Below are 13965 nucleotides of genomic sequence, written 5' to 3' on the forward strand. Positions count from 1 at the left end.
CCCTATCTCTACATTTATATGACTTTAAAAGCTTGTATATCCAAAGTCCCCATTGAACCAGAATTACATTCAGACATTAGCTGTGCAGCTGGGAATATTTACTGGTTGATGTTTGTTTGTTTCAGTAAAATGAAAAATGATTCCAAATACGCACAGAAGTTGTTGTTCACCAAGTCACTTTATGTGTAGTGTGAAAGCTTTTCTCCTCGGGGTGCCAAGATTACCATAGGGTCTCCCTATAGGATTTGTATCTCTGCATTTTTTCAAGCTGGAGCTCATGCTCAGGGATGTATGCATATCCCCAAGTCCCGAATTTTACTATCCAAGAAAGAGTGAATATCAAATTGCCTCTGGCTTTCAGGCGTTGTCTTTCTGATAAATGCTGTTGTGGAACATCTTGAAAGAAATCTCTGTCCCAGGACTAACATCTCTGATAATGGAAGATGGCCTGGAAGATTCCTTGCCTGTTTATAGCTTTCCCAGAAGTCGTTTCACATAAAGGCCTGGGGTCTTAAAGCTCTTAAATCCTTTCTCCCAGAATTAAAGATCAGCCGTTGCCCATTTCATCAATGCCAGGATTGCCATACAATCTTTGAGCAAGAAAGTAAAGTCCAGTACACTTCAAAACCATTCAAAACAATACAGTAAAAAACATTTCAGGAAAAGAAGTAAACTCACCTGTCAAGCAAATAAAATGTCCTTTTATTAATCACATGTAGATATCAACTGATCCCTAGAGCCTACCAGGAATGGTTTCCTTTTTGCTGTAGGTGCTGGGTAAATGCAAAGAGGTAAGTAGTTCCCAAAAGATTAAGGTCTTTTGAGGTAAAGAGGCTCAGGAGAGAGGATTGGAGCAGAGGCCAGCAGCTGTCTGGCTTGGGCTACAGAAGGTTCTCTGTAGCTGATGGTCCCTCCTCTGTCCCTGCTCACGCTGCCTCACCAGGTCGACTTGGATTTTGCAGTTGAGAATAGGTGTCTGAAGGTGCTTCTCTCAAGTTAGAATTTCTTCTGTCATTTCTTTCTTCTGTTCAGTAGATTTAGGGCCAAACTGTGTGAGGTGCCAACCGATTCAGAGAAAAGTGTTAGACCCTTCTGTGGGTCTGAGTGTGAGACATTCTGCTAAAGCCCAGGAGAAGAGTTCACTAGGCTGAAATGTAACAACTCCACGGTGTGCCACCTGCTGTATGCAACCTTAAACCAAGCTCAGCATGTTAGTATATAGCTTGCTGCTGCAGTTGTGCCTGGAGTTTGGGTACTGGAGACTCCTCGTTCTAGTTTCCCTTTGGTGGCAGAGAACCATAGAAAGCCTTGTGTGTTTAGACGCAGGGTGCTAACTGAAGTTAATCCCACTCGGTCTCGGTCTTTGCCTTTCGGACAGCTGCAGCTGCGCTAGTGTTGAGCTGCTGTGTGAAGCCGTATGCCCCCTTTTTGTGCTTTCTCCTGGTTTCTTCAGTTTTCATTCATTGATGTAGCTTCCTGTAGCTTCCTGACCTTGGCAATGGAGGGGCCGTAGCCAGTTTCCCCATGTGCATCCTTTCAAGGGATGTTATCAAAAGGACAAACCAAAGCAGCCACTTTATTTTCCCATGTTTTGCCTCCTCTCCATTCAGCTGCTGCTAAAGGATTCAAGTGGTAAAGCTCAAAGACGTCGATAGAAGCCCTGGGACTTCAGAGAGTGAATGACCTGTATTTTTGTAGCAGAATGTAAACTTTGGATGGTGTGTACTCCTGAAAACGTTTTAATACCTGAATACTGAGGCACTTTTTTTTCAGTGAGACTGTCAGGAGGATGTAGGTTCAGTGAAAAGTACTGGTTTCATAAATAGCCTATTTTATATAATAGAAAATGCTATCATTTAAATTCAAAGTACCACTATGATTCCCTGTTCTATGTTCTAATAACACGTCTCTAACAAACAAAGAATAGTGGAGAATTTGCTCAGGTAGGATAACACTACAACCACAGATTAGAATAGCCCAAATAATTAAAGAACCATTTAATTGGAAACTAACAGCTAGGGTATTTGACATAGCAGATCACATTACTGGCAGTTACTAAGTTGAGCAGAGTCATGCTTAGGAACACATGCAAATTCAAAATTTACAGTTTCACATATTACCACTTCTTTTTGTCCATGACAGTTCTTTAACTTCATTATAATTCATATTTATTTTGGTTTGCTACTATTTTGAATACTGCTTTAGAAGAATTGTCACTGCATTCGACTAGGATTGAAATTTATTATACCTAAAGAAAAGAATTGTAACTGTTATTAATATTTATTCCTTCCAAGTTAAGTACAAGGTTCTCATTCACATGCAGTGGATGGTTTTTGCATGTAAGCCATTTGAGCTTTATTTTATGTAGTCCAGAGTTGTACTTAGTAGAATACCATGTAGTCACACTTGTCTGTTGTGCTGTATAAAAACAGTTGCTAATTTTGATGAATTTTTAGAAAGTAATTGGACTGTAAACTGGACCTTTTGAGACTAGCACAATGGGGAAGGGTATGGGAGCACATCTATTTTACAGTTTGTATAATTTCAAAATGCCCTTATGAATTATTCCCGTTCATATTGTCATATTTGAGGCAAAGTGCTGCTGATCATTATTAATCTGCTGTAATATTTGAAGCAAAACAATTATTCTGAGAAATAAAACATTAATGACAGAAGTGGAAGATTTTATACCAATTCCTCTGAAGAACCAGTGCTTTCAGGGCATTTTGTAACCAGTACTTGATATTCATGGATCTTGCTGAATGACACCACAGTATTTTTTTTCCCCCTTTGCAGTTAAGACTGCAAGTTAAGTGTTAAAGACTGACTGGAAAGTAAACCTTGTTGATATATGTTTTAAAAACCTATTTGTAGTCTCTTCTCTATTGGGTGGAGTTGGCTGTATTTTTCCTGACAGCATTAATGTTCATAAATAAGTTTGCCTTTGAATACTAACTCTCTGAGGTTGACCCAGAAAAGATAGTAGAGCTTTCTGTGGTAGGTTAATTCCATTTTTGTCAGAATAAATAGTTAAAGTGTCAGCCACCACTTAGGAAATGAAAGCTGAAGGAACTGAAGGATGCACAGACAATACTGACAATCAAGTTGCAATTCTTGATTCTTGTAAGATATTATGAAATAAAAATAACATTATTGATTACTGGAGCTCCCACTGCTGGGCATGTAACCTAACCTGCCCCAGAGTAGCAGTAACCAACGGCAAGAGGGGGCAGAAAAAGACAGTATTTTCTGTCAAATCCTGCAGATCCTGCAGTTCCTCTGCGCAAGAAGCAATCTGTTGAAATGCAAGATTTCAGACAGTGAGTCTGACTGCAAACCTTCTGGGAGCTGCTCTTGCTGCTTGTGACTAACGCACAGGAGCTGACCCATGCATACAGTGACCACGGCAACGTTAACAAGGTCTAGAGTAACCCTGAGTTATTTCCAAGTGTATAAAAGCAGGCATTTTTAAACAGCTGGGCCTTCCTGCCCCAAATTCCTCTTGTGGGGAGGTCTCTGAGCAGCCCTTCTTGGGACTGCGAGTGCAGGAGCTGCCGTGGTTTGGGGGCAAACCTGCAGCCCAGCTGCACAGGGAAGGTTCCGCTGTTTCTTCATAGGTGCTGCTTGTTCAAAGCAAATACATCTAGAAGCCTTTACAGACTTTGAGCCTAAATTGGCTGCAGGTTTGTTTAGCCTTTCTCTAGTGAATTGGTTTTGATTTAAAGCTAGTTTTTTTAAAACTCCTTTTTTCCTAATTGTAACAGGTTGTAATATTGTAACGTTGTACGGTTCCGATTTTAGCAGCGTCTTTGGGGGAATAAGTTGCTTTTACATGGTCTGATGTATGCTGATTTTTTTCCCAGTTCAGTGTTCAGGAAGTGCATTCGTTTTATGTTGTAATTGGAGTTGAAGTACAAAGTCCGTGAGTCCTTCGATCTTGACACTGCATCAGCTCTAGCTGTCAGAGTGCAAACCTGCTAGACACAGATTGTGCTGTTTGCCCTGAATCTTATCTAAACAGAGTATTTTCTAAGCTTCCAAGATGGGTAAGTTTCCACACTGCAATCACTCCCTCCAAGCACTTCCCCCCTTCCCCCAATCCTTTTTCCTCTTCTTTTTACTGTGTACCTATTGGGACGGAACATGCAGGAACATGTGTGCCAGTGCTGCTCAATCTCAGCACAGCATCTTCCCAAACATTGAAAAAATCCCTCCTCCTGCTCCACGTCTGCATCTATTCAAAGTGCTTTTCTTAAAGTTTCAGCGTGGCAGACTTACGGTGGTGTTGCCTCTGATGTGTTGTTACAGGTCATCATGTGCAGCCTTTGTAATGGGGACCATGGTTTTACAACTTCAAAACTTCCATCATAAGGATGCAAAAGAAAAACCACAGTACAACTAAATAGTACAATGCTATTTGGCCTTGTGAAGAGGTCTGTATTTTGGAGGCTACAGGAAGTCATCTCTCTTTCCCTTTGGTAGCTCATACTCCTGTTAGGCAGCTGCATCTTCCTGGGGATTTGAGGGATGGTTTTTGAAGAAGTCCATGCTGGTTTGGAGCTGTGACTGAAGTCTAGTAATCCCTGCAGTTGGTACTCCAGGTATCTGCAGGGGTGACGCAGCAGCAAAATCAATGTCTTTTTAGGATGGCAAAGTTAATGGGCTTTTTCATCACATGCAGGCAGTTTCAGCCACCCCACCACTGTAAATTACAGCCTGAAATTGGATCCCTGAATAGGCACCCATATAGCCACCCAGCGCTCACTTTGTGAGGCTTTACAGGTCGTTACCTACACAAGGCATGAAGCTTTGAACAGCTTTGCTGTTCTGTTGCCTCAACATTGTCAGTGTTTAAGTACTACATTTTTGTTTCTCACTCCGATTCCTCACCCTCTTGCAGAGTTGCCGTACCTGGTGCTGCAGGAAACTAAGTTTGAAAACCGAGCAACTGCTGAGTATTTCATTTAGTGGGCCAAAAGGAAGGCATGAAAATCAGAAATGCAACAAATTCTTCTTTAGTATCCAAGTGAAGAGGAAAGAAATCATTGTTTTTTAAATGATATTTTGGTTTGTTTTTTAAACTGGATTTCATTGGAATTTTTAAGGACCTATTGTTTTTTATCTGATATGGTCACTGCATGTTGGCAGATTTTAATCTGTTCCAGGGGGTTGCTGGCTGGACAGGCGTTGTGTGTTAGGTCTGCATTGCAGTGGCACTGCCAGGGACATCGGGCCTTTGGCCCTTGTCTGTGGACACTCAAAAATTAAATGTAACTTAACCTTAGCACAATTTGGGGAGAAACCACTACAACCTTGCCATACTCATTTTTTCAGTACGATTGTGACATCTGTGCTGGCAAAAAAACCCCACCCTACAACAACAAAAAAAACCCATGCTAAATCATTTGTGGTTTAATCATTGTCACATTAGGACCACAAAGTACCCTAAGTAGCGGCCAAAAAAATCCTGTTAGGCCTTTTCAGAGCACTTTCTGACCAAAGTGGCTAAGTACCATGCAGTAATTCTAAATTACTTTTGTATGCTGTTTCTACTTTATGTTCTCGAATAGCTTCTAATAAAACATCAGAAAATAATCAGTGGAATGAAAATGAATATACCAGTGATTTAACAGCAGCTGAGGAACAGTTTATAGCATGATGTGTTATAACAACTCATCTTTTTAATTCTACTGGCTAAAAAGTTATGGTATATTTCTTAAAAGATAGGATTGCTTTTGATTTCTGTTTTCACTAGAAGCATTTTGTTGGAGGTTTTTTTGGTAAGAAAAATCTTCCCTATCAGTGGTGTGATCAAAAAAGTCACATTTTTGCAGAGATCCTTCTATGATGTGTCTGAGTCCCTAAAACCTGGTGGTTTAGCTGAAATTCAATGAGTTTGGGAAACAGCTAATTAGAGAGGAAATATTATCAAGGAGGTAGAACAGTACTCGCTTTGTCTTTTTCTTTTCTGTCACAGTAGTATCTGAGAACACCAAGAAACATGTAGCTTGACATGAAAAAAAAAATTAAAAGCCCACCTTTTAGTAAAGTTAATGTATTGTTTGCCGTTTTTAAACACAACACCTGACACAACAGCAAACCTCTGCTATACTGTTTGCATGGTATCTGAAAAGTACCAGCCTCTGTAGATATATGTTGTTTAATTAATCCACAATCTGCCCCATTTCATTACTGGACATATCCACTGTGTGGTCGTTGCTGTGTGGTTCATTCACTCCGCATCTCAGGGGGTCGCAAGTGCTTTGGTTGCTGTAAAAGGTGCTTTTTGCCCTGGCCTCTTGCCCAAGCACTCGCTGCTCTGCTCGGCAGGTGACAAATGGCAGCCTAACGAGCCTTGGTAACTGAGCTTTGCTGGGGGGCCAGTCACTGCTTCAGTGACCTGTGTTACCCAGTATCTCGTTTGGCAGAGAATTAAGAATGGAGCAGACACATCATCAGCAGATTTTCCTGAGTGCAGGCTCGTTTTGGTACAAGCTGTCAAAGTCCAAGGACCCTCCAGTCTAGCTTTTTAAACCTCATCTGTCAGTGGACTGTAATTGGTTTATAAATCAGCTTAAAGACAGTAATGGAGCTAACCTTTTTACACAAAAAGCATGTCTGCAACTGTGGTAAACCTTTTTAAACAAAAAGCATGTCTGCAACTATGATAAAGTTTTACCAAATAATAGTCCTGAATAATATATGAGTAAAACATCCTAGTGGGTGACTGGTGGTGGGAGTTGGTGCAGGCTGGTGTTGCAAAACACTCGGCCGTTGCAGTAACTCACATAACTGATGCTGGAGCCACTTGCGTGGAAGTTGTTTTGTTGTGGTTTTTAGCTGGGTTTTAACTGCTTTTTCTCGCTGCAAGAATGCTAATACGGTGCCTGACTTCTGCTGTGTCAGCTTGCGGTGGGTGACAGGGCTCTCCACCAGATCCCCGTTAATCCAGAAAACTGAAGTACCTGAACAGCAAGTAGCCTCCGTGAATTAAGGATTCTTTGTGCCAAATGTTGTTCATTCAGGATTGTTCCATCAGTGTGGGGTTTTTGTGTCTGTAAATGCTGTCCTGTTGGGCAGGTTGTTCCCTGGCTGCCTGCACAGGGGCTTCTTTATTATAATTTTCGTAGCTTTAGCACGTGCCCACAAACGTCTGAACAGAATATAGACATCCCTGTGCTTTAACACAGGGATTCACGTGTCCTCACTGCAAGCCCTTCTGGCGCATCTGGATTATTGAATTGCCCATCGTGAGAGTTCCAAAAAATTCTGTTCATGGCTTTCCTAGTTAAGTTATCTGTGATATTTAATTTCTCTTCCCTTCTCTGCTTTTCACAGTTATTGGAAGTTCAGTATGTATGTAGGAAAAGTAGTGTAGCAGAATCTGAGGCCTTTTACTCTCCAGGTGTACTTACTCGTTAAATAACAGTTACATGCAGACATGCCAGCCAGTCCCGGAGACAGCTGGGTTTGCACAGGCCATTAAAGTATAAAGATTCTGATTTCCAGACTAAACCTCATACAATTTGAGGTTTAAAATAAATTTGAAAAGTTGTATATTTCTGTTTGCTATATGTTAAATGTAGACAACATAGGAATATACTTTATGTGTAAAGTGGACTAAGAGATCTGTCTTGAATTAGGCTGGCTTCTTTCAATAGATTGTGTTCTGGACTTCTAAGTAATTGTGTTATTACAGTAAAGTAGTTCTTAATCTTAATGAAATTAATGTTTTTAAGATTTTAAGTGTACTAGGAAATATTTGAAAATTTGCATTTAGATCCTCTTTCTTTATCAAACTACTTTTTTTAAAAAAAAAAGGGGGAAAAACCTGTTTGTACCTTAGTGTTAACATTTATTCCTATCAGCTCATATCAAACAAGACAAGGATGTCACCATTTTTTTAAGTGAAGACCGGTAAGGTCACTCCACGTAGTTCACTGTCTCTAGTCAGCTTAAAAATATCCTGTCATTTCTCTTAGTAATAGTCTGTGTATGTGTGACTGTATTACGTAACACTTACAGGTTGAGTGCTTTGGAGGGAGTGGCCTCATAGTGTGAAATGCCACCACACTGTAGTCATTGTAGAATAGAATAGAAAATGCAGTCTATCTATAAACATTTTTTTCTTAAATTAGGACTATTTGAACACCTATTTACCTGTAAAACAAGATTTGTACTATTTAGCAGGATGCCTCCAGAAGTAGCTTCATTTCCCTCCAGGCAGAGCTGCCCCAGTGCAGCTCCAGCAGCATGCACGAGGGAGCGGGAGCTGAAGTACTTCTCATCTCAAGCAAAACTGATGGCACCAGTTAGATGATGGAAGAGTAGCCCAGAGTCATTTTGCTGGGCTCTGTCTGAAGCGCTGCCCTTGCTCCAAGAGAGAGCCCAAAGCTGCAGATTTTCCATGCAGCCTCATTATTTGTTTCACAGTAGAGCTTTTTGTTGTCCTCGATCTCTAATGAAATAGATATGATAAATAAAAACCAAAAGAGAAGGAGGATGTAGAGCTCTGGGTGGAAGGAGGAGAGGGGAAATAGTCATGCTTTTTCTCAGTGAGATAATAAGGGAAAAGTAGAGATGAGGGAAGAAAGGGCTCTAATGGGTTTGCTCAGCGCCTGGAAATACTCGGTTTTACAGCCACAGCAATCTTTTCGGTTAGGGCAGCAGTCTCATTCATTTGCTCTGTTAAATTTTTCCAGACAAATGGATATGTGTTTTTATTTCTAATCAGTTTAATCTTTGTATCTCTTGTTAGTTGTATCTCTGATTTAGTTTGATGAAGGTCACTGAAGCGGAGTCTGTGCGTTTGAATTGAGAGAAATAGTACCAGCACAGCTGTAGAGGGAAGCTGTACTGCAAAGGACAGGCACCTCATCCTCAGTTCTCTCAGGCACCTCATCTTAAATTGATGCAGAGCATCCGGGATGTGGTTATGTTTTGTCTTACAGCAGTGGAGTTCTGACCTTCATTTGTATCGAGAGAGGATGACACTTCAAATAGTTGACCAAGGTCAGACGTTACATGTGGTTTTGCAGTCATGCACATGAAAATAGAAGACTTGTAGTAATACTCAACTAGGAAATCACAGGAGAGATCTCAAAAGAAGATCTAGTGTCCCCAGAAAGAATATTAAAGACTTTCAGAGCATTTAGAGTTGACTGCAAAGTGCCAAAGCTGAACTAGGAGTCACCCACAGAAATTCTGTGTTCCCACAACTATAGAATAAATAGGAAAACAACTGTGATTCAAGAATACTTTCAGTGTGATATCTGTTATATCGATGAGCTAGATTGTAATGATTTCAATTTATCAGGTAATATATTGGGGCCTATTGTGAGATAGCTGTAAAATTATAGACGAATCTAGAGAAGTACGAATTGCAATACAATTATTGTTCAAAAAGATTAAAAGATAAATTCCTGTAAAACATAATTGTGTTGAACACAGTTGTCAAAGAACAACTGACTATAGTTTTATATATAGTTGTTTTTGAAGGAAAACATCTAAATCCCTTTGTAAAGGAGATAAAACACAAATAGCACATTTTAAACAGGAGGAAGATTGCACACATTTTGTGGGTGAGCAGCACTCGCTTGGGTACTGTTGGCTTTTGTGAGGAAACAGCAACTGAGAATTTGTCTGACTTGTTGTGCTACACACCTCTGTCTTGTGTCTCGCTTGGGCAAGGTGCTGCTTCAGCTGCGTGTACGCAACGGGCTGAAAAGTTCGATCTCTGAGTAATCTGATGGGGAGAAGGAGGCTGCCTGTTGACTAATTTAGACGCCGAGCTGATTCCTGGTCGGTGCTAATGGGAGCGTAAGGGTGCATCAGTTTCTGCATGGACGGTGTGCAAGGCAGAGCAGCCACATGCTCCTCTGTGTGTTTCTGACCTTTTTATCAGAGCCGTAAAAGACAACTGAATTTTACTTAAGCATTCCCATAGGATGATTTTGTTTCTGTCTATGAAGCCTCAGTACTTGCAGCAAAAAGTGCTAATGTAATTATGATATGACATTCACGTTCACAAGACCCTAGAGCTGCACGTTTAACTGGATTAAAGCAAATGGAACTTGATGGGGTTTTGGCCTTAAAAAATGCTTATTTTTTATTTGATTAATCATGCCAAAATTGAACAAGGAAAATATTCTTCTAATGTACCTTAGCCCTAGTTGTCTTGACTCTGCAACCACTCTGTTGATGATGACTCAAAGCCATGGTGAACTAATTAAGACAGTACTGTGTTACTAACAAAAGAGCTGCTTTCTTCCTCACTCCTCCCCCCAGCAGTTTGTCAAACAAAATTGTATCCTATACCAAAATAATAGAAATCTAATGTATCCTGGCACTCTGTCTCTAGTCAACCAACAGTATTTTGTAATGCTGTTTTAGTACGTGTATTAGAGGACTTGTGCTTTACACAGCCCATTAACACAAGGGAATCATTAATTTCTGGAGAGTGGCTTTGCCAGAAAGATGTGGGCTTTAAATCTTCTGCATACGTAGAAAGTTACTCCATCTGAAATGTTCTAAGTCAGTATGATTATTATTGAAAATAATAGGATAGTGATATTTTATGTTCTGCATTGTAAATAACTGCATTTTACAGTTGACGGTCTTTTAGAAAACTCACCGATACATTTGCATCTGCATAGACGTGCTTAGGTGCAGTGTCTTAGCGTTTTTTCATATGAATCTTGTTTATAAGGTGTTTGTAGGGTTTTTTTGTGCTTCACATTCATGTTAAGATAATTTTGTCTTGTTTAAAGTATTTTTGTGGTAATGTAGTTGCTCTTTTCACCTTTGTTTTTTATATGTGTTAAATCTGCTTTTTGAAAGTCATCTTTAAAAACTTTTAGCAATAGTTAACTCAGCTGCTTGTTTCTGCTCTCTAAGGGGTCGCCTGGCCTGATATGCACCGTCTGGCTGACAGAGTCCATCTGGAGGAGTTGACGAAAATTGGCATTCTGAAAGGCAGTGTGGATGACATGGTGAAGGTTCATCTGGGTGCAATATTTATGCCACACGGACTTGGACATCTACTTGGAATCGATGTGCATGATGTTGGAGGCTACCCAGAGGTTAGTGTTAGTCCATTCTCGACTGCTTTGCAGTTTAACCCCTCTCAATTCCATCAGCCTTTCTCTTGGTTTATGCATGATTAGCCGATTGCATCTTCGCAGCAGTGGAGCAGATGTGCATTTGAGTGGGTTTTTTTTCTGGATGTGATGCTTTATGCAGTTTACTTTAAGGGAATCTATTAATTTGTTAAAAGAGAAATCGCTTGTGGGGAGACTGCTGCCACCTTTGGGGCATTCTTAATCTGCTCAATTTCTACATGCGTTGTGTTGTTCCTCCATGAGTCACTGCTGTAACACATCACTCCAGCATCCCCTATGTTGTGGCAAATAGCATCTCAGTCTGCCCAAGACCTGTAGTGGGAAGACTTACTTGCTCCATTCCAGATGTGAGGCAGCTGTGGGAGCCCACTGCTGCACTTGGGCTAGTAAACCCCATTGGCTGTGTCACAGGGAAACAAGCTGCCTCATATTCCTGTCTTGAACTTTGATCTCTAGTGTCAGCATGGGCACCAGTGTAGATTGTTCTGAAATAAGAGTAGAAAGCAAAAAAAAATCATCAAGTCTTCCAGTCTTTGCAAATGTGAAAACAACACCTTGTGTTCAGAAAGGCTTCAGAAGGATTTTCTGTGTGTTATATTATGTGAGGCTCTTTGAGAATTTTCAGTAATACAGTATGAAAATAGATCATTTGCCATCTCTCTTCTGTAAGATGTTCTTTTATAAGAAGCTAAGAATTTTTTTAGGTGAGGTTTATGCATATTTTGAAGCTTGTTCATGTTGGATGAACAGGCTACATAACATCTCGGTGCACTTTTGCAGGCAGGGAAGAAACAGTATATAACATTTGAGGGTACTCCTTCTGTTTATAGTATCATTGCTGAGACACAATACTGTGATGACAAGGTACTGGCATGAGTTAGTGAACCTATATATGATTAAAATGAAAGAAAAATCAAAAGCAACTCGATTCATATTTTAAGGTTTCTTCACTAGCTAACACAGAAAGGATGGATGTTTGCCCCTCTATCTCTCCCAAGTGAATTCTCTTCCTGTACAAACAGAGGCATTCAGCAAAGTTCAAGGGATGGGATTCCTTGGAGAGTTCACAGATTTAAAAATCCAGGACTGTAATGTTGCATGCCTTTGCTTAGATTGTTTTTCCTTGTGTTGTGATCAGCCGTTCTGAATTTCGTGGACTTACGTAAACTGGAGCCACATGTTCAAAACTTGGTAAAGAGTTAACTAAGTTTTAGGAACAAGTGAGAAAAATTGTGAGAGTGAGAAGGACCATGTTTGGTTTTTGCTTAGAAACTGTATGCTTATCCTTTGAAGGCTGAAGCAAGTACCTTAATTTCAGGGGTGACTTCTAAAACTGATTTGAGGAGAGTATAGAGGAAGAGACCTTCCACCTCTTATCAGGTTTCAGTAGTGTGGCATATGAGCTACAGAATCAGTTTTTGAAACTAATTTTTATTTGCATATGACCAAATTTGTAGCTATTAATTTTCTGGTATATTATATAATTGAAGGGTCATTTTTCTGAAGGCAGACTGATCTATCCACAGTTTTGAAAGAGCAACCTGTTAAAGATAAAAATGGACATAGGGACTGGATTGTCTAAGGAATTAGGCTCGCCATTTTCATATTACCAGAGCTCCATGCAGATAGAGAATTTTATACCTACAAATACTGAAAACGTTTGTGTAGATGTGCCAACTGCATTCTTATATTAAGAAAGTTTGCATGGCTAATTTATTTCCTGAATGTGAGGGAAGCATATAGCTCACAAACAGATAGCTACATAAATTTGTATGTAGATGGATGTGTGGCATCAACTTAGTTTGTAAAACAACAAATTTGGGGTTCTGTAGAAGAGCAGCCCCATTACCCTCTCTCTGCAGCATTAATTCCACCTTGGTTAGACCCATCGCTTCTCTCTTACCAAAAGCATTAGGCTCTTTACGTTGGGTTGTTTGACTGAGGTGAGGTAGCTGGGTGTCAGAGCACCTGATGGTGGAAAACCCACATCAAAAAGCCTGTCGATGAAGAGAACTTCGTTAGGCTTCTCTGGGCTTTAAGCTCTAATGGGAGGCATGTTGCCTGCCAGCGGCAGGAGGGAGCCGTGGGGCAGGGAGGCACGAGAGTCGCAGAATCACAGAGGGAAGGCTTTGGGGCATGTGTTTTTCCCCAGGTAAATCTAAACGTGAGCAGCTGGGCACCTCTCATGAGAGTATGATACGTGCCTGTGTTAAATGGGAGAAAGTTTTTAATCTATGCCTCATTGTTTCATGAGAAAACACATTCTGAAGACATCTAGTATGCTGTGGAGTGACTTTTTTTGTTTGTGCATTTTAAATGTTTACCAGCTAGTAAGATTTTCACAAGGAATTTCATAAAGCCATTTGTGTGTTTATTGTACACTAAGCCCATGCCTGTAGTATCATGCTCTTTTTTCTAGCTGGTTAAGAAGCAAGTTATTTTCTTTTGGCCAAGGGAATTTCTGGGAGTATTACAAAGGATTTTTTAAAAATAAAAACTTTCCAAGTGGATATTACTCCATTATTTTTCCTCAAGTGTAAACAGTTACATTTGGAATAATACAATAAGCTTTAATTTCCTAATTTTTATCCGTCACAAAGTTTTATGTGTTCCAAAAAAACTATTTCCAGACATTGTTAGCTTAGATTAGTTATTCATTAGTAGCCAAAGATTTCTTTTTTGAAAATTGGCAATAATAAGTTTTCATCTTTTCCAGTAAGCTGCTTTCACATGCAGCATTGAACAGGCACTTTCTTCCTCTTTGACAAACACTGTAAAAAACTTGCACATTTTCTGCAAAGGATGCTGTGGGATATTAGAAAAATACTACATTTCCCTTCCCCCC

At 40.1% G+C, this 13965-nt stretch overlaps 1 protein-coding gene across 1 annotated transcript in view; it reads left to right on the forward strand.

The window, feature by feature from the left end:
- PEPD (peptidase D) overlaps window positions 1–13965 on the forward strand; it is a gene marked incomplete at its 5' end in the record, with an annotated part of 127816 nt that overhangs the window by 97606 nt on the left and 16245 nt on the right. The window contains one exon of the mRNA XM_009870010.1: window positions 10897–11081. Coding sequence (XP_009868312.1) covers window positions 10897–11081 — 185 coding nt within the window. The remainder of the gene's footprint in view (window positions 1–10896; window positions 11082–13965) is intronic.

Source organism: Apaloderma vittatum, unplaced genomic scaffold, assembly GCF_000703405.1.
Source record: "Apaloderma vittatum isolate BGI_N311 unplaced genomic scaffold, ASM70340v1 scaffold12065, whole genome shotgun sequence".
NCBI lineage: Eukaryota > Metazoa > Chordata > Aves > Trogoniformes > Trogonidae > Apaloderma > Apaloderma vittatum.